This window comes from Euleptes europaea, chromosome 1, assembly GCF_029931775.1.
Source record: "Euleptes europaea isolate rEulEur1 chromosome 1, rEulEur1.hap1, whole genome shotgun sequence".
NCBI lineage: Eukaryota > Metazoa > Chordata > Lepidosauria > Squamata > Sphaerodactylidae > Euleptes > Euleptes europaea.
The window spans coordinates 79,234,972-79,257,070 of record NC_079312.1 but is presented as its reverse complement, the minus strand read 5'-3'; the positions used below and the strand labels follow the sequence as shown (position 1 = coordinate 79,257,070).

General features: G+C 47.0%; 1 protein-coding gene across 1 annotated transcript in view; it reads right to left on the bottom strand.

The window, feature by feature from the left end:
- Positions 1–3,629: 3,629 nt before the first annotated feature.
- Positions 3,630–22,099, bottom strand: part of UIMC1 (ubiquitin interaction motif containing 1) — a 68,576-nt gene continuing 50,106 nt past the window's right edge. Inside the window, exons 9-13 of the mRNA XM_056866361.1 lie at positions 15,371–15,449; positions 12,816–12,954; positions 5,540–5,603; positions 4,539–4,578; positions 3,630–4,000 (exon numbers count right to left, since the gene is read on the bottom strand). Coding sequence (XP_056722339.1) covers positions 3,787–4,000; positions 4,539–4,578; positions 5,540–5,603; positions 12,816–12,954; positions 15,371–15,449 — 536 coding nt within the window. The 3' untranslated portion in view covers positions 3,630–3,786. The remainder of the gene's footprint in view (positions 4,001–4,538; positions 4,579–5,539; positions 5,604–12,815; positions 12,955–15,370; positions 15,450–22,099) is intronic.

Here is a 22,099-nt window from a genome sequence, read left to right as displayed (position 1 = left end):
GGCATGGAGACTGGGGCCCGGTCATGCGGGGCTCCGTGCGCCGCCGGGTGTATGTGTGGGCGGGGGAGGCGGGGAGGCTGGGGCCTGGTCAGTGTGCGCGGGTGTGTGTGGGGGGGAGGAAGACTTTTCTCTTTTCTTCCTCTTTTTCTGTCACTCTCTCCCTCTCTTTCTCCCTCTCCTTTCTCTCCCTCTCTCCCTCTTTTTCTGTCTCTTTCTTTGTCTCCCTCCATCCTTTTCTTTCTTTCCCTCCGTCGTTTTCTTTCTTCCTCCCCCTCTCTCCATTTCTTTCTCCCTTTCTCTCATTCTCCCTCCCTCCCTTTTCCTCTTTCTGTTTTCCTTCCTCCCTTGCCGATCAACTGTGGGCTGTGCCCCCCTGGCATCTCGTTTGCTGGGGCCCACTGCTGGCTGCCCTCCTGCCTGGGAGGGGGGAGAAGGGCCCCCTGCAGGCCTTCTCTGTGTGGCCTCCCCTGGGTTTGCCAACCTCCAGGTGGTGGCTGGAGACCTGGCAACCCTAGCCTCTCCCCCCCACCGGGAGATCTATACCTGGTATGGCCCCTGAATGATGTCATAAATGTGCAAATGGCCCTTGACAGGAAAAAGGTTCCCCACCCCTGCCCTAAATGGTCTGGTACCTTCGTACCTACAGAACCGCCTCTCCTGATATACCAGTCAAAGAGCATTATGTAGCCAAATAACCTACTGGAGATCCCCAGCCCAAGAGGTATCCAGCTGTCCTCAACTAGGATTAGGACTTTTTTGGTTCTGGCTCCGGCCTGGTTGAACTCTGTGTAAGCGGAGACTCAGGCCCTGCAGGACTTAGCTCCGTTCCGCAGGGCCTGTAAGACAGAGATGTTCCGCCAAGCCCATGGTTGATGGCAGCGATGGTTCCACTATGACCGGCCTCCTTGCACCCACTGCGCCACCTGCCTATTTTCTGCATTCTTTGCATTAGTCAATCTCCGCCTTTTCACCGGGCTGGGACACTGCCAGTACCAATTTTAAAGGCACCGTTGGACTCTTTGGTATCGTTGTTCAATTATTAAAATGTATTGTTGATTTTAATGATATTTATTTATGATGAGATGCTGTATTTTAACTGATGTAAACCTCCCCGAACCCGACCATGGTTGGGAAAGGGCAGGCTAAAAAAATCTAATAAACACTGTGCTTCCCACATTATGTAGCTGCCATGGCCGGGCCTGCTGAGTCTCCCAGGCCATGCAGCCACCATGGCCAGGCCCAGCATGGCTCCCATCCACCCACACACACTCACACACACACACACCAACAGCGATGCTCTGTCTGCTGAAACAGGAGGAGGTAGGTGCATGGTGTGCCCATGCGCAGACAACACTTTAGGGAGGATTTAAACTCCCCCTGCAATTTGTTTTACCGATTTCAGATTTTTCTGCAAGCCTGGGGATTCTCCCAAGGCCACCTATGACCCTAGGTGCTGATAAATGCTTGGGAGGTAGTCACACCACCAATGTTCTTGTTTTGATCATGGAATGAGACAGCTCCAGCAGAATTAATAGTTGTACCTTCTGCCTCAAGGCCCACAGGATCAAAACAACAACACCTTGATTTCTCTGGAACTGAGACAGCAAAGTAGGCCAGTCCTTGCTGTATGCTGTCTTTCTTTTTTGGATGGCATGCTGATAAGGAGACCTTTCTGCACCAGCAGGGCATCAACATGACACATAAACCTTTTTCAGGACACCTCCAGGCCACTGAAATCCATCCCCTGTAGCAGGAGCCAACACCAGCCTTTTCACAGTAGATAAAAGCATGTCCCATTAAGATAACATGTCATCGTTTCTTTTGTTCTCCCTGGCCTCTGCAAGCAATTTAGAGACAGGGATCTCTCTCTCTTTTATGTGTAATTGCTGCTACCTGCAACTTGCCCTTGAGCTCTTCCCATGGCACAGGCTCTGCGTCAAAATAAAATAAAATCCTAAGAACACATAGTATTTTGTATGAACACAACAATTAGGCGGCAACAGACCATCAAGGTGTAGGCTAGTTGCTCTTGCTGTGCCATAGGCCACTGGTTAGGTACCCCTTGGGCCTCATTTTCAGACTCGACTCGTTCAGGCAAGGGCTGAATGAATTACATACTAGTATAATGGCCGGGACAACTGAGCCCAAAGCTGGATGTAGCTTTCAGGAGCTGCTAATTAAAATGGAAGCAGCACAGCAGGGACGGCTCACAAAGAGAGTCCTACCATTGTTCCTCTAACTCAAGGATGGCAAACAAGTAACTGGTGGGCCCCTATTTAAGGATGCCAAGCCACTAAATGGCATCTTTGAGAGCTTTCTGGGTGGGGCCAGGGCCAGAAATGATGTCCAGCAGCATGTGACCATCCATCCAGTCTAAAACCTGGATGTGACATAAGCACATTGGGTGACACTCTGGCTGCCCCTGAAAACTATGGACACAGTCTTAACTATGTTAGGACTCCCAGAGCATCAGCTAACATGCTTATATCACATCCAGGTCTTCAGGTGGATGTGACATCATGCATCTCCAGATATAATTTCTGGCCTGGGTATTTTCTCCTGCCAATCAGAGGAGCAAGGGTGGAATAGAGGGTCCACCAACTGAATCTAACTATAAGCAGGCAAATGGTCTGCCTAGCCCAATTTCACCCTTGCTGTGGTTTCTGTGGCCCCACCATCCTTCCACATGCCTCACAATGCATGAAGTACAATGGTAAAGGTCCCCCGTGCAAGCACCAGGTCATTCCTGACCCATGGGGTGATGTCACATCCTGACGTTTACTAGGCAGACTTTGCGGGGTAATTTGCTAGTGCCTTCCCCAGTCATCTTCCCTTTACCCCCAGCAAGCTGGGTACTCATTTTACTGACCTCGAAAGGATGGAAGGCTTGCTGGGTGCCTTCCATCAGCTGGCTACCTGAAACCAACTTCCGTCGGGATCGAACTCAGGTCGTGAGCAAAGCTTGGACTGCAGTACTGCAATTTACCACTCTGCGCCACGGGGCATCATAGCAAAGAGGAATCCAGCCCCTAAGCAGCTTGGCAAGTGAGAGCCCAGCCCTTCAGGCTCAAGAAGCTGGACACCCCAAAGAACTGCCCACAGGACTGGATAGAAAATGGGAGCCACTTTTTCTATTGTTGGATGCCTCTTCTCTTTAGTGTTTATTCATCTTCGCCTAGGGCTTGGACTACCTGTCCATGAAGCACAGAAGCCAAAGTAAAGGTGGATAATCCTTCCCCTAATCCTACAGAATCTATTTTGCAAAATTAGCACAATCAAGGAATGGTTGTTGATAAAGTTAAGAACCTTTTAAGTCCCATTGATTGGGAAATTAAACATATGCTTAATTATCTTCTGTTGGTCTAAGAGGACTTGAAAATGTCCAGCTTCAGCAAGATCATGCCCTACATTTTCGTATATACTAGGGAGACAGTTCACACTGACCTGTGGGCTCTCTCCTTTATCTACAAACACGAAGACCAGAAAGCAGTTTTTTACACTTAGGATTTTTTAAAATAAAGAATGCCCAAGCACCAGCAAACTGGAGTTTATAAAAACATAATAAATATATTTTTCTTTTGTAACTGAAAAAACAAGGTTGAATAGGCACCTATAAAGTCCACATTCAATTTATGACAAATGCTTGTACAATTCATACAAAAATGTACAGAAGAGAGATGGTTGATGCTGTGTGGGAGGCAACGCTCTTCCTGCCAAGCAAAGTCAGTAGAATAGAAAGCTTTGCTTTTTATTCCACTTTGAGTTCCCTTTCTCATTGTGCAAGACTCAGAATTTCTTCCTTCTCCTGAAGCTGGCTTTGGTTTGTGGCCGACTGCCTGAGCCTGTGGCCAACTGTTTTTTCAAGTCTGGTAGGCAGCTTTTGGCTTCTGAAACAGACGTGAATGATTTAAAAGGAGAGTCACTGCAAGAGGCATGGGGGGAATGGCTCCAGTTGTCCTTGTCACACTCGGCCTCCTTGTCCACCTCTGGTGAGCTGCACCTGGTGAGAGGAAAGTGCAAAAATACTCTTCTTCTTTCTTTTTTCTGCGCAAAACCAGGCAACACTCTCAACAAGTATGCATGTTTTCATCATGGCACTGTAAGTCACAGTCTTACAAACAGAACCCTTTCTAACGGTTTCCTCTTCAGTTCTGTTGCTAGTGACCTGTACTGACTGGGACATTATTATCACCTACTCTTTTTGACCATTAATGCACGAGCTAGAAGAATGGCAAATCAGGAGAGTTTCCAGTACCACAAAAAAGTCCCAAGATTAAGAAAGGGAAGGTTCTATTATCTGGTGTATCCAACAACCTGGCCCTGATGAAAAGCTACCTGCACTTTGAGCAAGAAGGTAATGACCAAGGTTCCCGGGAAAACAACACAAGCTGTTGGTTTGGGCTCCTCTCTGGATTGCCAAAGCTTTTCTCTTGGCTTTGGACCTGGTTACTTTCTCTCAGACAAGAGTGGCCCTGCTTTTTGCTCAAGGCCTTGCTAAGCTGCTGACAGAACCTGTGACGAAAGAGTCACTAGCTAACCTTGAGTCTTCTTCAGATGGTGTGGCCCCCGACTCTGCATCTGAAATGAGAACAGATCACAGACTCTTAATTAGCACAGACTCTCCATTCCAGCAGTACTAGCAGATGCTGGTGTCTTGAGATCAGGCACAGCTATTGTTCCAGTGGACAAGCAGAAAAAGAGTAGTCCTCACTAAACACTGTCAAACCAAATGGGACAAGAAAGGGTAGACTACTGTATTTATTTAGAGCATTTTTAACCTTCCATTCTCTGGTCTATGTCCTTCCCTTGGCTACAGTCTGAAAGGAGGCACATAGCAGTATTTAAAAATCCGTTTTAATTTTATAACTTCTATGACCCATGCTGTCTATTCAGGTACAGGGCAAGACCACATACATTTAGAAAATTTGTTCCTGAAATGTTTTTAAATGTACCATATTTTAAAACACTACATGTACCATGCAGGGAAGGAGATCAGTATGCTACACACATGGATGTAAAGTAGTAGCTAAAAACTGAGGTACGAATCGGGAAGTCCCTGGTTCCACTTTCACCACCCACGGATTTACTAGGTGGCTTTAGGCAACCCGCGCTCGGTCCGCCTCACTCTTCCATCTGCAATATGGGAATAATACAAGATTACCTTTCATCTGACCTACCATGTAAAGATTACATGATGTACCAATGAAGTACTTAGAACATGCAAAAGCACAATACAGATGCTAAATATCAGTCTCAGGCTCTCCTGCCTTATTGCAAAGCTGACCTATCAAGTACAAAGCCAACTGAGGCCCCTTGAAGAAAGAGAATCCCACCAATGGCTTTTGCTCTCACCATGGCCAGCAAGAGCTACAAAGGCCTGGTGTTTGTGTACAGACACACATAGTTGAGGGAAGAAGAGCAGGACCGAGGTTGAATAAGGAGGAACAGTAGCTCAGTTGTGCTATAGAGGGCAGTCATATTCAGCAGTGCTACCCTACAGAAAACTGACTAGCTAGGCACCAGGGCAGGTCCCCCTTACCGGCAGCTTTGTGTTCAGATTGCTCCAGCATGTTTAGGAGTCGGCCTTCACTTCTTCCCTCCTCCTGTAACAAAATAAGAGAACAAATTCATGAAAACTTCCACAAAAAATGACAATATTTGCTGTCTCCTGGATAGAAGTTAGGAGCATGGGGTGGGGGTGGGGGGTTGAGGTACATGTGAGGTTTCAGAACAGAAGCAGGCTTTCCAAATGGGAGGCCCTGCCTTTTTAGCTGGTAAGCAGGTTTTAACATTCTCTAATTGTGAAACCTCAGATATTTTGTAAGCTTTATACAGCTGGTACTTTCCTGTGCCTCAGGATTTAGAAATGCTTTGCCAGAAAATGAGAAGGAGGGTTGAATCTCACAGAAACCTGATATGTGTGAATGCAGGGGGACAAAGGAGCAAGGATTCTTAGATCTCTTGCTCCTAAGGGCAGTACATTGGAGAACATGGGAGAAAATTACTTCCGGGTGTTAGCAGTAAGGGCCAGGATTCAGGAGCTCTAACTCCAGATTGTGTAAAACTTCTCTGCAGCCTTGATAGTGTTAGCCCTTTACCTGGGGGATAATCTCAGCCTTCTTTCAGAAGAAAACACTGCTGAGGTATATTCCCATTGTGGGTGTCTAAAGTACATGGTCCTGGGAAAAGAAAATGTGAGCCACTCTGGGCCCAGCCTCAGCTGGGGTAAGAGGGGTATAAATTTAATAAAATAAAATAAACTGAGAACAATTTATTTGCCTAGAGGTTTGCTATCTCTGGATGAGGGGAGACATCTTAAGAGCTTTACCAATCTTCTTGAATAATACCGTAGCCATGTGAGGGAGCTATGCTCTGGGACAGCCTGCAGGCTATGTGGGGAAACAGGACTCCGACTTACAGTGAGATACTAGGCAAAATCCCTGCCCGAGGCCTAGGCTCGTCTCCTTCCAAAAGGATGCCAGGCAAAATGAGCAGGAAGCTGACAGGAGTCATAAACTGTTTTGGACATGCTGACCTCTTGCAACACCCTTTACTCTCCAGATTAGACTTTTCATACACCTCTCTCTCTGTCACATCAAAATGTGAATTGCCATGGAAATAATCCCAGCTCATCAGTCCATTTTCTTCACTACCAGAAAAACTTGCTCCCTGAACATGCCAGCAAGTCAAAAGTCAAGGCTGGATGGCATTATCTATTTGTAGGCAGAGATGTGGACTTGGCTGGAGGAAGGGAAGGCGAAACGAAATTGATTTGGTGAGGGGCTGACGACAAGAACTTACAAGAAAGAGACAAAGGCAACCCAAGAAAGGAGGTGCTAGGAAAGGCTCAAGAGAAACTCAGGATTTCCTTGCCTGATATACATCTATCAGGGGGCACACTGTATCCCTTCCTCCATGGAGCTAGGGACAACTTACAAGGATCTCTGTTTTCACAACAACCCTGTGAGATAGGTTAGGCTGAGACCACGGGCCTGGCCTAAACTCAACCAGCAAGCTTCACGGCAGTACAGGGGTTTGATCCCAGCTGTCTTAGAACCTAGTCCCAACTGAGACAGAAAGCACCTTTAGTACGACAGATTCACTTTTCTGCGATGGCACATCAGAAGGTGTCAATGATGATCTTTAGACCGGAGCTAGAACAGACTTTATGAGAGTTGCATGGCAGCCACCAAAAAAAGGAGGCCCTTTCTCTGGCTTGTCATGTGGATAAGGATCACTGTACTGGACAGACATCACCATGTGGCCCAAGTTTCCCTTCCCCTGCAAGCTGCGCCAGACGAAGGAGGTGGAGGCAAAGAGACTCTGAGCAAAGTGACACCTCGACATGTAGAGGCAGGATTAACCAGTCGTTCTGGAGGAGAGGAGGGGGATCCAGGATGGCTGCTTCTGACAGCACGTGCAGAACTTGCCATCTAGCTTCAGCCAATGAAACTGATTTCTTATTTTGTTTTGCAGTACGTATTACTGTTTTCCCTTTTCCTATACCCAAATGTTGCCGTCTCCATTGATCAACTTCTTTTGGTTTGTCGTAATTGGACACAGAGCCCTGTATGGTTATCTGGAAGAATGCTGAGGTAAACATGTCAACTCTTGGGGTTCAGATTCTTCAGTGAAAGAAAACTTTTTTTAAAAAAAAATTCTTATGCATCTTCTCGGGATTTGGGGGTATGAGTAGGGTTGCCAACCTCCAGGTAGCAGCTGGAGATCTCCCACTTTACAACTGATCTCCAGCTGATAGAGACCAGTTCCCCTGGAGAAAATGGCCACTTTGACAATTGGACTCTATAGCATCGAAGTCCCTCCTTTCCCTAAACTCCATCCTCCCCAGACTCCGCCCCAAAAACCTCTCGCCGGTTGCAAAGAGGGACCCGGCAACCCTAGGTAATGGGACTCGTCCCCAGGAGAGAGAAGCAAGGCTAGAAAAAGCTCAAGAGAAGCCGCTTGCACTCTGACCCTTGCTAGGGTCAGAGTGCTAATACCCAGAGGAAGAAGCATCTCTCTTGGGCCAGTCCTGAGGCACAACACCAAAGGGGCACCCCTCTCATGTCTGTTTTAACATAAGTTCTGTCCACACAGAAGAGAGATTTGGGAAGCAGAGTAAATGGCATGAACAGAGGCCTCCCGCAGTGCTGGAAACGGCATCACGCTTGGCTGTGCCCCAGCCAAACTCATCAACAGGCAATCTCATCGTTTGCGTGTGCATCCCTGAGGGGCTGGGGCCTGTGATGGATTTAAGGGATTAGACAAAACCGAGACATCTTGTTGCATCTTCCTGCTGAGAAATCACATTGCCTGAGCGCTCACACTGCTGCCGTGGATTACAACCTCACCGTCAGAAATAAATCAGCGAGGAGGCTGCATGCAAACCTCTACTGCAAATAAGAGGGTAGGCAACTGCATCAGAGGGGGCTGCAGAACCAGGATACTGAAGCCCCACTGACCTGTGAGAACTGTATATGATTGCAGCGTGGCCTGAAAGAATATCAGTGACGAGTACGAAAAGAAAGGGCCAGCGAGATCATCTAACTACAGTGTTTGGTGCTTGGCACTGACAGTAGAGTTTTTGGAAAAGACCATCATGCTAGCAAAAGTTGAGGGCTGCAGGAAAAGAGGAAGACCCAACAAGAGATGGATTGAATCAATGATGAAGCCACAGCCCTCAATTTGCAAGATCGGAGCAAGGCTGTCAAAGATAGGACACTTTGGAGGACTTTCATTCATAGGGTCGCCTTGAGTCGGAAGCGACTTAACGGCACTTAACACACACACACTGACAATAAGTCCAGACACACCATTTCACAAACTGGTGTGATGAGAGTGCATGCTTGCTGTTCATAATGCAGGCTACCTTTCTTGGTTGTGGTGTGACCTCTGATAAATTTTGTTCTTGCTTTTTTCACCTGAAAAAAATGCGAGAGCATTTCTCCCCCCCACCACAGCAACCACTGTCAAGCTGCGATACCAATTGCCTTCCCTATCCTGAGAACGCATCCCAACTTAATTTCCCAACTTCATCTCTCCCTCCATGTCTCATTCCTAATTCATTTCTCCATTTACAGGTGTTTTTAAAATGTTTTCACTGTGATTTTGAATTTTTTGCATGATTGCACATTTTAAATGTACCCTCCTCCCAATTCTCCTGCTTATATATAGTGTGATACAGAAACATGAGGGGATTCTGGACCTCACTGATACGCATGTCTCAAAAAGGCACAGAAATGCATTTTCGGCTGCCAGCCAGCCTGCAAGCAAAGGGTGATTTTGCAAGTCTCATTGCTAACTGGAAAGGTCCGGGTTCTGTCCCTGCTCACGGTTGCCACTGTGAGCAGGGAGATTCTCCAAGCCTGACAGGAACCTATTTGCATTTGCTGACTGAAGCAGTGAAAGAAAGGGTGCGCCCCTCTCCTGTGGCAGCTACAAAGGAGACAGCCATGAATGTTCGTAAGCAGACAAAACACTGTTGTGGAATGAGCAGATGAGCCACACGAGGAAAAGAACAGTGTACGTTGTCTCAAGGCGGAGTGCAGTACATTTACTAACCACAAGGAATAACTGAGGTACATACAAGAAAACATTCACATTTTGGATGAATATGCAGATATTACAAACTGATATACTCGGGGGCTCTGGCTCTTCGCAGGCCCTTGCAGTGGTCTTATGCTGCAAGCAAGCCCCACTTGTTCTATTTATTATGTTAACTGGAATAGGAATCTTATTGAGTTTAGATACTTTTGTGATTTTAATGATTTTAGAATATTATTGTATTATTGTGGTTGGTTTTGAGCCGCCCTGAGCCCAGCCTTGGCCGGGGACGAGTGCGGGGTATAAGAATGAATAATAAATGAATAAATAAATAAATAAATGAAATAAGTGAACATCTTGCGAGTACTCAGAAGTCACCTGAAGATTAAAAAATGGGGCAAGAACAGCATCAATATTCAGGGATTCGTTATGAATCAGTTCCTTACTATAATACATCTCTGAATGCAAAGCGGGCTTCTTTGGAGTTGGGAGAAGCATATCACCTCCAGCACTCAATCTGCTGGCATGGACAGAAGAAGGGAATGGAACATAAGTTTGCAACGGGGAACAGGAATGTGTGCTTTCTAGAAGAAGACGAAGAGTTGGTTTTTATATCCTGCTTTTCTCTACCTTTAAGGAGTCTCAAAGCAGCTTACAATTGCCTTCCCTTCTCCTCCCCACCACAGACAGGCGGAGAGAGTTCGGAAATAACTGTGACCAGCCCAAGACCACCCAGCAGGCTTCATGTGGAGGAGTGGGGAAACAAACCCGGTTCACCAGATGACAAGTCCGCTGCTCATATGGAGGAGCGGGGAATCAAACACGGTTCTCCAGATTAGAGTCTGCTGCTCTTAAACACTGCACCACACTGGCTCTCTAGGCTGCAAAGATGCAGTTGCGCAGAGACTGGTAAAAACTATACCAACTTTGCCAAAACCACATGTCTCTTCACTCAGAAATAAGCCATTTGGCTTAGAAAAGCAGAGCTGACTGCCAGGGAGTTGTACAGATGTCGATGTTGTCCAGCCCCTCAGGTTACACCACTGAGGAATGTTACTTTCCAAGTGGAGATTGATTTTTTTTCCTGCTCCCAAGAGAAAGGAAGCTGTCCTGGAGATCCTCCTTTATCAAGCATGTCAATGACTTTTGCAGAAACATGGAGAACAGCATAGACAGGGCCCAGAAATCTCCTTTCAGGGCACAGAGGGCTTACTAGCCCTCGTGGACGTTTGGGGGACAATGGCATAGTGGACAGTATTTGCTGAGAAAAAGGCGATACACAGAGATTGCTGCAGTCACAGACCAAGACCTTCCAATCTTGTCTTAAGGATTTAGTGTAAGTTGTATCATCCTGTTTTCATTCTGTCTACACAGTCCTGTGAGAAAGACTCGACTGAGAGATAACTAGTTGAACTGAAGTTCATGGCTGATTTGGATCAGGCTGTTTCTATATAAGTTATTTACCCCAGATTTGATGCTGCAGGGAAGTAAATTTCACCCCCTGCTTCTCTAAAGTATTACAATGCATTCGTTCACCTCCTGGGGTTTCCCTGGCTTTTCCCTTGATCTTTCCTACATCTGTTTTGCTCCAAAGTTGGGGGAAAGATAGCAGCAAAGCTTGCATGGCTGCTGTGTGGGTGGGGAAGTTCAAATTTTTTCAGTCCCACCCACATGGCAGCCATTTTCCCCATAGTAGGCATTTCTCCCCCTCCCCTCAGGGGGGAGCTTTTCAAAAAATTGACAACTAAATATCATTACAGCAATATAACATCATAACAATTAGTGTAACAGGTTCTCTGAATTTCCAGCTTTCGTTTTTTTTAAAAGTACGTCTCTAGACTCCTTTGTTGTACACATATAAAGGGAAAGGCATGTCTCGTTAATGCAAAGGACTAGAAACTTATGTTTTTAAATGAAAGGTAGAAATTCAGAGAGCCTGTTACAATATTGTTATAATATCACATAGCAATATTCAGTTGCTGATTAAAAAAAAAAAAAAAAACCTCAAAAATCCCTAGTGCTTGCAGGGATTGTGTGGCCCCTACCAAGGGGCCAGGGCAACTATGGGGAAACCTGCCATCTGGAAGCCCTACTGCCACTGTAGCAGCAACAAGGAAACTACACATGCCTGTCCCCGTGTGGAAAACATGTCAGTCCCTCTCATTTTCATCTCCACACTGGCTCACTTCTCTGCTCCTTCCTTCACTGACTGAAACCAATCCTGTGTCGTTCCCACCTATCCTTCTCCACTGGCAGACTGGCCTTGGAGCACAGTGGGGGTTTTTTTTGGGGGGGGGTTGTACACATAGCACTGAAAATAGGTTTTTGTTGGCACCTTCAGACGTACCTGCAGTCACACGAGAGCTACTGGTCTGTGAGCCAGTGCAGCTGCAGGAAGCAGCTAAATGAGGCAATGATGGGGACAGGGAGCAATCAGGTGGGACGAAACCCACAGAACTGGCACCCCCTCTCCCCAGGGTGGCCCATGTCCACAACTGCTTCATTCAGCCATGGCCCCAGTCAACCATGGAACTGACTCCCAGAAGTGCAGCTGTCAGGCAGCTGGAAGTACATATGAAGAAGAGGAAGAGTTGGTTTTTATATGCTGACTTTCTCTCCCACTTAAGGAAGAATCAAAGTGGTTTATAATCCCCTTCCCCTCCCCACAACAGACACCCTGTGAGGTAGGTGGGGCTGAGAAAGCTCCAAGAGAGCAGTGACTAGCCCAAGGTCACCCAGCTGACTTCATGTGTAGGAGTGGGGAAACCAACCCGTTGACCAGATAAGTGTCTACCACTCATATGGAGGAGTGAGGAATCAAACCAGGTTCTCCAGATTAGAGTCCACTGCTCCAAACCACTGCTCTTAACCACTACACCACGGTGGCTGAAGGGAACTAGAGCCAAACTTACTTTTGTGGTAGGAGCTATCAGCCCATCACAGTCTCTCTTTGGGGGAATAAGACAAGACACATGAACACATGAAATTTCCTTATACTGAATCAGACCCTTGGACCATCAAAGTCAGTATTGTCTACTCAGACCAGCAGCGGCTCTCCAGGGTCTCAGGCAGAGGTCTTTCACATCACCTACTTGCCTAGTCCCTTTAACTGGAGATGCTGGGGATTGAACGCGGGACCTTCTGCATGCCAAGCAGATGCTCTACCACTGAGCCACATCCCCTCCCCCAAAAAAGCAGGACAGCTGCCTCGTGCGCGCAATCATGGCTTATGGCATCGGCACCAAGCCTTACAGAGAGAACCCCTCCCTCACCTTTACACACCGCAGCCTCCTGCCGCCCTGGGTTCCATTAGCACTTTTGGAGCACCTTTGGAGTCGAAGGCAGCCGTCAACATGCCTCCGGTAATCCTTCAGCGGCATCAGAGACTTGCAGACATAACACTTCTCATACCTGCCAGGCCAGAAGAGAAAGGAGCCCATTAGGATTCGCTCTGCTTTGAGTGCTTCTGCAAGCCATTTCATGGATAAGGCATGTCAATGAAGCTGGATGCACACAGCGGGATGACCAATAAAGCTGGCCTGTTGCCAATCAAAAGGACGGAGTGATTAGCAGTTCTCCCCCAACTGCTTCTCTGTGTCCTGCTGCTGTAGCTGTGGGATGGTAATGAAATCAGCTCCTCTAACTATCTCAAACAATGCAGATTCCCCTTCAGATATAAAACACCCTGTCATCACAGCCGAAACGAAGTGTTACACTTTTGCAAAAGGGAGTTACATTCCCCCCCCCCAAAAAAAATCAAAACCAAGCGATGTTAAATCAGAGACCAGTTTTTCTTTCTCTGAGCGAACTTGTAGAACTGGCAATTCAAGCCTTTGTGGGCAGCATCTCCATTTTACAGCGTGAAGCACGGGGAATGCAGTAAGGCTGCAAAGAGCTTGGCAGAAGGGCCAACCTCTCTCCTCCTGCTGTCACTCCAAGCCAGCTCATCCGTGTGCAAATGCTCCCCTGCAACTTCAGAACCAGCAGTTTTGCCCAAAGCGGTAAGGAAAGCTAGACCCTGAGAATGACGCTGGACGATGGGAGCAAGATCTAAAAATGGAATTGGATGAGGCTGCTCGGTCAGAGGTCTTGTACAGAAGGAATCTGGCAAGCCGCGCTACTTTGTGGCATCTACAATGGGCCTGAAGACCGCCCTTCATGCTACGTTCTGCAGTACTTTTCCATATTTTCTTTCCAGTCATTGCTGATTACCAAGATAATGTGTCTAAACAGAAGCTGTCCTCTCTATAATTAGCCTAATTCCATTAGTGATGTTGCCATCCAGTGTTTGCAACAGCAAAATTACTTCCATGGCAGGGATTTTTTGCTGTCAGATCCATTCTTATGATGCCGTGTGGGTGGGTGGTGCAGGAGGAGGAGGAGGGGCAGCGGCAAGAGGGATGAAACAAAACCCTCTCCATCTGAACAAAGTCTAATTTCATTAAGGATGTTGCCACAGGTGCCACTCTTGCCAGCCTTCTCCATCACAGCTTCTGGCTGACATGCACACGCAGCCACGCTATTCAGACCTGCCCTACATACTCCTGTGGCTTGTCTGCAGCCGAGGGTGAAAGACCAAAGCTCTGGCTTGTGATGGTTTGTGCTTGCCTTCCATCAAATCTGGCCTCCCTCCCGCTTTTAGGTTCCATCAAATTGTATTGGGGGAGGGGGGGCTGATTGCATTGCTGGGCATGTGGCGGCCCTGGGCTCTAATGATGCGGCATTTGTTTTATGAAACTGATTAATTTTATAAGATTTTAATGATTTTAGGTAGTTTGTTTACATTTTGATTGTACCATTGTATGGTTTGTATAGTGTTGTGAGCTGCCCTGAGCCCGGCTGGGGATAGAGGGCAGGGTAGAAATCAAAGAATAAAATGAATAAATATTCATCTGCCCTGTTAAGGGCTTGCACCCAAGCTGTGTGCTCTGCTGCAGTCTGCCATCACGCGGCAAAAAAGGCTGTCCAGGCTTTGCAGGCCCCATTTTCTTCTCCTAGCTGGCTATCAGGGCTTTTCACTGGTCAGCTACTCTCACTGATCAGGGTTTTGTTTTTCCAACTCAGAGCAATGTGAAATTGTACCTTTCTATCATACTGAAACACAGATGTACGCAGCTGTACAAGCAACCAGCAATCCCCTCCAACCCTAGAGAACCAGGGAGAAAACAGGCACCATGGTCATGTGATCTCTTTTTGTGAAAGAGGAAACAGGCAAAGGCAGCAGGGAGAGAAGAAAGGGGGGGCACGAGCAGGCACCAGCCCAGATCAAACCAGGTGACCACGGTGGCCATGTCAGCCATTAACCGTCGAGGATCATCTGTAGATGTTTTTGTGCTAATCTTTCTACTGTGACCAAGAAACCAGAACCCAGGGCAGGACTGGCTTGGTTCCCAACATCTCCCACTGAGGTCTGTGGGATGAAGCCAGAGGCATGGGTCTCAGCGATGGAAGGGGGAAGACGCTGGAGAGTGAGTGAAGTACCGGAACTTCTCCCTCGTGTAGCTAACAGTGTATAAAAAGCCTGTGGAGAAACTGTGTCAGATCAAAGGCTTCCAAAAACGGAACACAGAGTGGCGCAAAACAAACTAAAGGAGAATGACAGGCAAAAATCAGCAACGAAAGTCAGATGAGAACCAAATGGGCTTTTCCTTCACAGCAGGCCTCTCAGATTCTAAGGGGAAGCATGGTGGGGAGAAAGAGAGAGAGGTGCCGGCGCAATCAGCTGAAAGGAGTCGTGCAGACAAAGACGTCCCCGAGCGGCCCAAAATGGAGCCTTCCCGCAAACTGAGGAGACGGGGTGCTGTGAGATGGCAGCAAACCTACTTACTTGCCCGTGTCTACTGGTTGGGATGTCTCTTTGCCCCAGGCGGCTTTGCTCTTGGCTTCCTTCTGTCGCCGGGTCATCACTTCAAAACAAGAAGAGAGAACAGCTGCTGCTTGCCAGGCACCACCTCTCTCCTTAAGAGCCGGAGGAGGGTTTGTCAAATGTCCCAACAAAATACACAGTGCCAGTTTGGGAAAGCATTTCAAAGCCCTCCCAGCCAGTTGCTTTGGGACATCATGGTGGGAAAGGTGAGAGGAGGACTAATGTATAATGGCGCTGCCTTCTCTTACTGTGAAAGCTGCGGCAGAAGAGCTTCCACCCAGAAAGAGCATTTGCTTTCTGTCATTTTGACCCAAACATTAAAAAAAAAACAAAAAAAAACACCTCGGTGACTCCTTTAGAGTTAGCTGGTGAGGGCTTAAAAGAAGACTTTTTTTTCTGGTCAATAATCTGTAACTTGATTGCCACGTTGACATGAAATCTGTTGGGAGTCAGAGGAGAAAGGGGCTAAATACTGCCTTTGGAATTCAAAATAAAGATTCTCTTTGATTATTTGGCTCCCTTACACAAGCAACGTCAAAATGTAGGACCACTCTATACAAGTTTCAGGAGCCCCTTTCTCCTCCAGAACTACGCTGCATCCCTAAAAGGTGGGAGATCCTCTGGTTTAAGTCAAGGTTTGGCTAGGTGGAGCTCTGTGAATGAAGATAAAGACTATTCCAGTAGTTTTGTACATAGTGCAAGGCGTTTTATGACAAGTCAGAGGTCAAAGTTGTACTGAGGAAAGACTCTGTTCAATTAGTGTACAATCCCCAAAATATAATTTTAGCGTACAATCCCCAAAATATTCTAATTCTATACTCAGATTGAGTATAAATACTCAGCATAATTGGGCACACTTGCATGCATTTACTTAAAGGTATATAATCCACTGTGATTAAAAACCCTTGATTTTGGCAGACTTTGGAACCTTTTGGCAAGGATTCTAGATAGTGGAGGGAAGGGATGTGCTGGACAGCAGGGGAATAAGAAAAAGAACTATGGGAAGAGGGAAAGGTTATTTCCTTTTCAGGTTGTATAAATCATTTGGCTTAACACAGATGATGATGATGAAGAAGAGTTGGGTTTTTTATACCCTGCTTTTCTCTACCTTAAGGAGCCTCAAAGTGGCTCACAATCACACACACCCTCCACAACAGGCACCTTGTGAGATAGGTGGGGTTGAGAGTTCTGAGAGAACTGTGACTGGCCCAAGATCACCCAGCAGGCTTCATGTGGAGGAGTGGGGAATCAAACCCAGTTCTCCAGATCAGAATCAGCCACTCTTAACCACTACACCACACAGGCTCTATCCTCTGATTGGATGCCTGTGTCCAAGGCTCCATTTAGTTTTCTGAATCTTTAGCTGATGCTAACCACACTCGCTGAACTTTCTCTTTGGGGTCACGAGGACTAGAAGCACACGTGATTTTTAAAAAAGCAAACAGATGCTGATGAAGCCAAATTTTATACTTAATTTAAGTGTACATATCCACAACCCCAAGTGTGGGCAATGGCTCTCCTCTTTTTTTCTAAACAAGTGTGGCAACAACAATGGCATCGAACTCGACGATGTGCATTTGTCAGCAAGCCCAGCCAGGCACCCCAGATTTTCTCGCCAGACATCTTGGAGAAAAATTTTCAAATGTTTCCTTCGTATAGCTGAATCTCCCTCATTGCATCCCTGTTGACAGGCCACCAGCTAAGCTACTTGGGGAACACAGGCGATAACCTCAGCCATTTCCACCAGGGTGCTGGAGTTTCTAATGCAGAAACAGATGTTGCTTTAAGCACTCTTGGGCAATCTAGCAGAGGGGACAGTGTTATTAGAACACTTTTACAGCCTGGTATCAGATCTTCCTGTGCTCCATACTCTCATTAGGGGAAAGGTCTGAATCAGTGTTATAGGCGCTATAAAACCATTATTGTTTGCTCAACATCTGCTAGAAAGGATTCCTTATCATTGCCGGCACAGCCTGGGCCTTGGAGCATACATTTTGACTCCACAGCTCCTCGGTCCCCGTTCTCTTGGCGGTTACGATAATGGACCGTTCATCTGCTCGCTTTAATGGATGCACTTTCCAACTTACATGCTGCAGTGACCAGAGTGCAGTCTGTGTGTTCTTCAGGTTGAAGTTTATAGTTACAGGAGGATTCTGGGAGATCTATTAGAAATGGGGGTGGGGGGAGAACTACACCTTCGCCCCATGCCCATAGACACTGACTGGTCATTTCCAATAAGCCTGACTTTGCTTTGAATCAGTGACCTGGGTGCAAGAGGCTCTCCTGCCCTGCTGTTAATCCTGGAATTACTTGACACTCCCAGAGGGCTTTTTAACAAGTCTGTTTGCAGCAAAAGCAGAACAGCTCTCAGAGCCAGTGTGCAGTTGTTAATATTCCTGTAACAGTCTCTCTTAGAGTGCCTTGTGCACAGCTCAGGTGTTAATCAGTGCTATTTTTTTCCAGGAGAAGAGAACACATCTGGCACAGCAAGTCTGCTAGAAACCTTTGGGACTGGCACTACAGAAATGCCAGGAAACACCTCCAGCTGTGCTGCCAAGAGCAGCAAGAACAGGGACGGCATTGCCAAGAGGCTCACCCGACACAGACAAGTTGGCCTGCGCCCGTTCCAAATGTGGGATCCAACGGTGCCACTGCACGACTGGCCCAGCAGAGCTCAACTCCAGCCGAGAGAGCAAACCTAGAAGAGGGTTCACTCTGGAGAAGTCAAGGGGTGGGAAAAACCTCCTTAGGAGAAGCTGCTACAAGATAAATTCCCCCTCAGAACAAGAAAAAGAATGTGCCGCACAACAGCAGCAGCAGAAGCAGAAGCAGAAGAAGAGAAAGAAGAGGAAGAGGAGGAGTTGGTTTTTATATGTCGACTTTCTCCACCACTTAAGGAAGAATCAAACTGGCTTACAATCACCTTCCTTTCCCCACCCCACTACACCACGCTGGCTCCTACAAGTTCCTACAAGCACAGCAGCTCCTCTCAGAACCTCCTGCAAGGCTACAGGCAGCCATGATCACAACGTGAACTGTAACCAAATTAAAACTTTACCAGAATCAGACTTCATCCTACCAGGACAAAGGAAGTTGGCCTCCTCCTGGCTCCTCTAGATGTTCTCTCGCCCTATGATGATGCACCCCACATGGGCTAGACCTTTCCATCCATGCTGAGACAGTGTGAGAATGTGAGGCAGGATGTCACAGGGAGGCTGTGCATGCGCAAAGAGGAATGGGATTTTGACACAGAGCAAGCTCAAATTCCTCTTTCCTTTGCTCCTACACTGAAATTTATACCTGGCTCTGGACTGAAAGCAGGCTGATACCCTCTCCCTCCGTGCTTCAGGTGGGCTTTGTTTTTGGTGTCCCCTCCCCACCCCCAAAAAAAACAGCTATCAAAATGATCTTTGTCAGTGTTTGGGACTTTATGTTTAAGCTATTTCTCACTTAATTCTTTTACACTTTGAAATCTGCCCAGTAAATCATGACCATGCACCGTCCTGCTCTGAGGGGGCGGGGAGAGTGCAGCTTCAATGAGAGACACAAAGTCTGGCCAATCAGACTGTACTAACCTGGCTTGCCAAAACAGGTTCCCTTTGAGCCCAATCTAGGCAAGATGAGTATGTGTATGTCAAAAATGAAGCGAATGTGCCCCCACAGGGGGTTCGCCACTGCATTCCCATACATCTGGAAGCTCTCTTAGATTACTCCAGGATGGGGTAATAAGTGGCTTCCCTGAGGCCTGCATGGTCTTGCAGATTCCCGAGAGCCCCAATTCTCTCTCTTTACATAACAGCTGGGTACCACTCACATCCAGGTCTTTACAAATATTGGAGAAAGTATCCTTAAACTGTATCAAGCGCCTTGCTGTGCTGGCTGTCCTTTTTGCAACAGACATCCAATTGCCTCTATGCAGGGCTTCTTTTCCCCATTTTAAGTATCTATTCTCATTTAGCAGGCAGACTATTTTTGTGAGAGTTCCTATTAATGGAAAGAATTCCTTTTACATCGGCCCTTCTAAGAAGTGATGAAGCTCTTCCCTGCACCAGTTGTTACCTTTAAAAAAAAAATGCTGCATCAGTGCCACTTCTCTTAGCGTTGAAGCTCTTTTTAAAATAGCATCAGCACCAGCGTGGCTGCGGCTTAAAAAAAACTGAAGGCTGTTTCACCTTCCACCTGAGACGTGGTTGCAGCAAGGAAGACATCCTGCCGTGATCTATTCTGATGCTGGATGTCTTCAACAATGTGGTCACCACTGGAGGAATGAAGTTAGAGGTCTGTCAAGACCAAGAGGACTTGATAACCGTCAGTCTTTGGTAATATTCTTGGTCAATATTCCTGGAAACCTCTGGAGGGCAGAGTGGAGGGGAAATGACAGAAGGAAAGACAAGCCGTTTTCCTCAAGCTGTCCCGTACTGATAGTTGTGCAAGGCACTAGGGGTAGGTCACAAAAGGAGGAGGACTCCAGTGGCAGGATGCCGGTGCCTAACTCTCTATATAAGACTGGTCACTTGCCCCAAGAAAGAACTTCTGATCTATCTCTGCTGAACCTTGGTTCCGCCACTACACATGGCCAGAGGATGGTACTGCAGAAATCAGCTTAGCAGGGTGACATAAGAGGCGGTTAAGGTTTCCTCTAATCCTGTAATGCTGCTGACTGTACCTGGCTCCTCCGTTTCAGAAATTCTTTGCTCAGGCACGGACTGAACTCTCAAGCTTGCCTGTCCGTGCATACCTGCTTGACTGTCTGCTTCCCGGTTGGACTCCAGATCATCGGCCCTGACAAGTTCCAACAGTATAGAAAGAGGTGTGGTGTGCATATTGTCAGAAAGATGCATGCCAGGAAGACTTGCCGCAGAAGACACAGGTTAGCTCAGTGAACTTTCTGAAAGGCTTGGGTGTGCAGCTCCATGAGTACTTGTTGCAGACGAGTGTTCGGCCACGGCAACAGGGCAAACAAACAAGACATGCATCTGCGTCCGGCGGAACAGATGGCCTTAAGTATCATCCAAGATGAAATGGCTTTTTAAGGCTCCAAGCTCAAACAAGAGCTAGTGAATTTACAGTAAGGCAGTAAGAGAACAGTAGACTGACAAGTCACAGAGGTCCTTTATAACAGAAAACACTGAAAGATGTTAGAGTTTATAGTACCGGAGACCTCTAGAGTAAATCCAATTAAGCTATCCTGAAAGTGGATCGTTGACCTCTAAAGCCAACAGTGAGGAGGAACTACAGCCGCCTTCCCTGAGCAGATCAAGAGGGAGGACGCTGCGCAGAGCTTTGATTTTTCTTCCACACTGTGCTACTGCCCTGATCACAGGCCAGCAAAATACAGTTAAGGGCGGGGAGGAAACCCTAGTCAAGGGTGGAATGCAAAATCCAGAATTTTCAAAGTCAGATCAGTCAAGCTTGGCTCAGCAAGCCTGATGTAAGCTTGTACCAGCTTTTTCCCAGGTGTTTATTCAACGAAAGAGCATTAGCTAAGTTTGTAAATGTGAGCTTGGCCCAGGTTCACAGGGCTCAGATGAAAAAAAGCAAAACAAAACAAAAAAAGACTTCTATCAAGATTCAGACCTACACTTTATATGAGTTGCCAACAAGGACTGGCTGCCATATTGCAGTTGTGAGTCCCTGGTGACAATTCCTGTGTAAAAGTACATCAGGAGCCCAATTCGGATTGGGACCACAGTGCAGAGGGAGGAGGGGCTCCTGCCTTCCTCCCCCATGCTGTTTTAGGGGGCTGAAATGGCCCTGGGGGATGACAGGGCAAATAAGACCCCACAGGCCCTGGGCTATTTCAACCCCCCAAAACAGCACGAAGGAAAGGCAGAAGCCCCTGCCCTACTGCACTCCTAATCCAAATCTAGCCCCTGCTGCACTTTTACAAAGGAGTTGCCACTGGGGACATCTTGTCTGCAGTATGGCTGCAAGTCCCCATTGTGGACTCATGTAAAGCGCAAGTTTGGCCTTAGTTTTCAAAAGGCGCCAACCTCTAGACATTGTGTGAAGGAGGAGGGAGAAATCATCTTTGCTTTCAACCTAAAGGGAATAATTAGTAGAGTCAGAAAGGATGTGGAAAGATTGGATTTAAAGCCAGCTTTAAACAAAGGGAGGCGACAGAACTGAGTAGAGATGGCAGGTAGGGACAAAGGGGACTTGGAGAACTGCAACAACAAAGTAGATTGGGTTCAAATTTATATGTTGTGATAATTTCCAAATTTTGCATTTACCTCACTTCTTCCATTTCCCATGCCCAAAGGTGCATAATAATTGTGCCATGTCTAGGCAATTCAATTCCTGTTTCTGCATGTGATTTGTTTTTAGTAGTAATTTACAGCTTTTGGGCTTGTGTTGCAGACATAATGTCTATTTGTGTGCTACATGAACAAAACTGCATGAGCAAGCTCAAGGCTCTTTCCAATCCTTCCTGCCACCAAACATTCAGGAGTTATTGGGGCGGGGGGGGGGTATTGGCAAACCAGTTTGGCATTACATCCAATCCAGCAAACAACGGTTTGTCGCCCTGCAAACCAGAATGGCAAACTGGGAACAAACCATGGTTAGCAGTCCTGGTTTGCGCTTGCCCTGCAAGCTACAATTTTCTGGTTCCGACCCAGGAAATAAATACTAGCTTGTAGTAGGCAAAGGGAGGAAGGATTGTACAACTGAGTCTAAATCTCCCTCTAG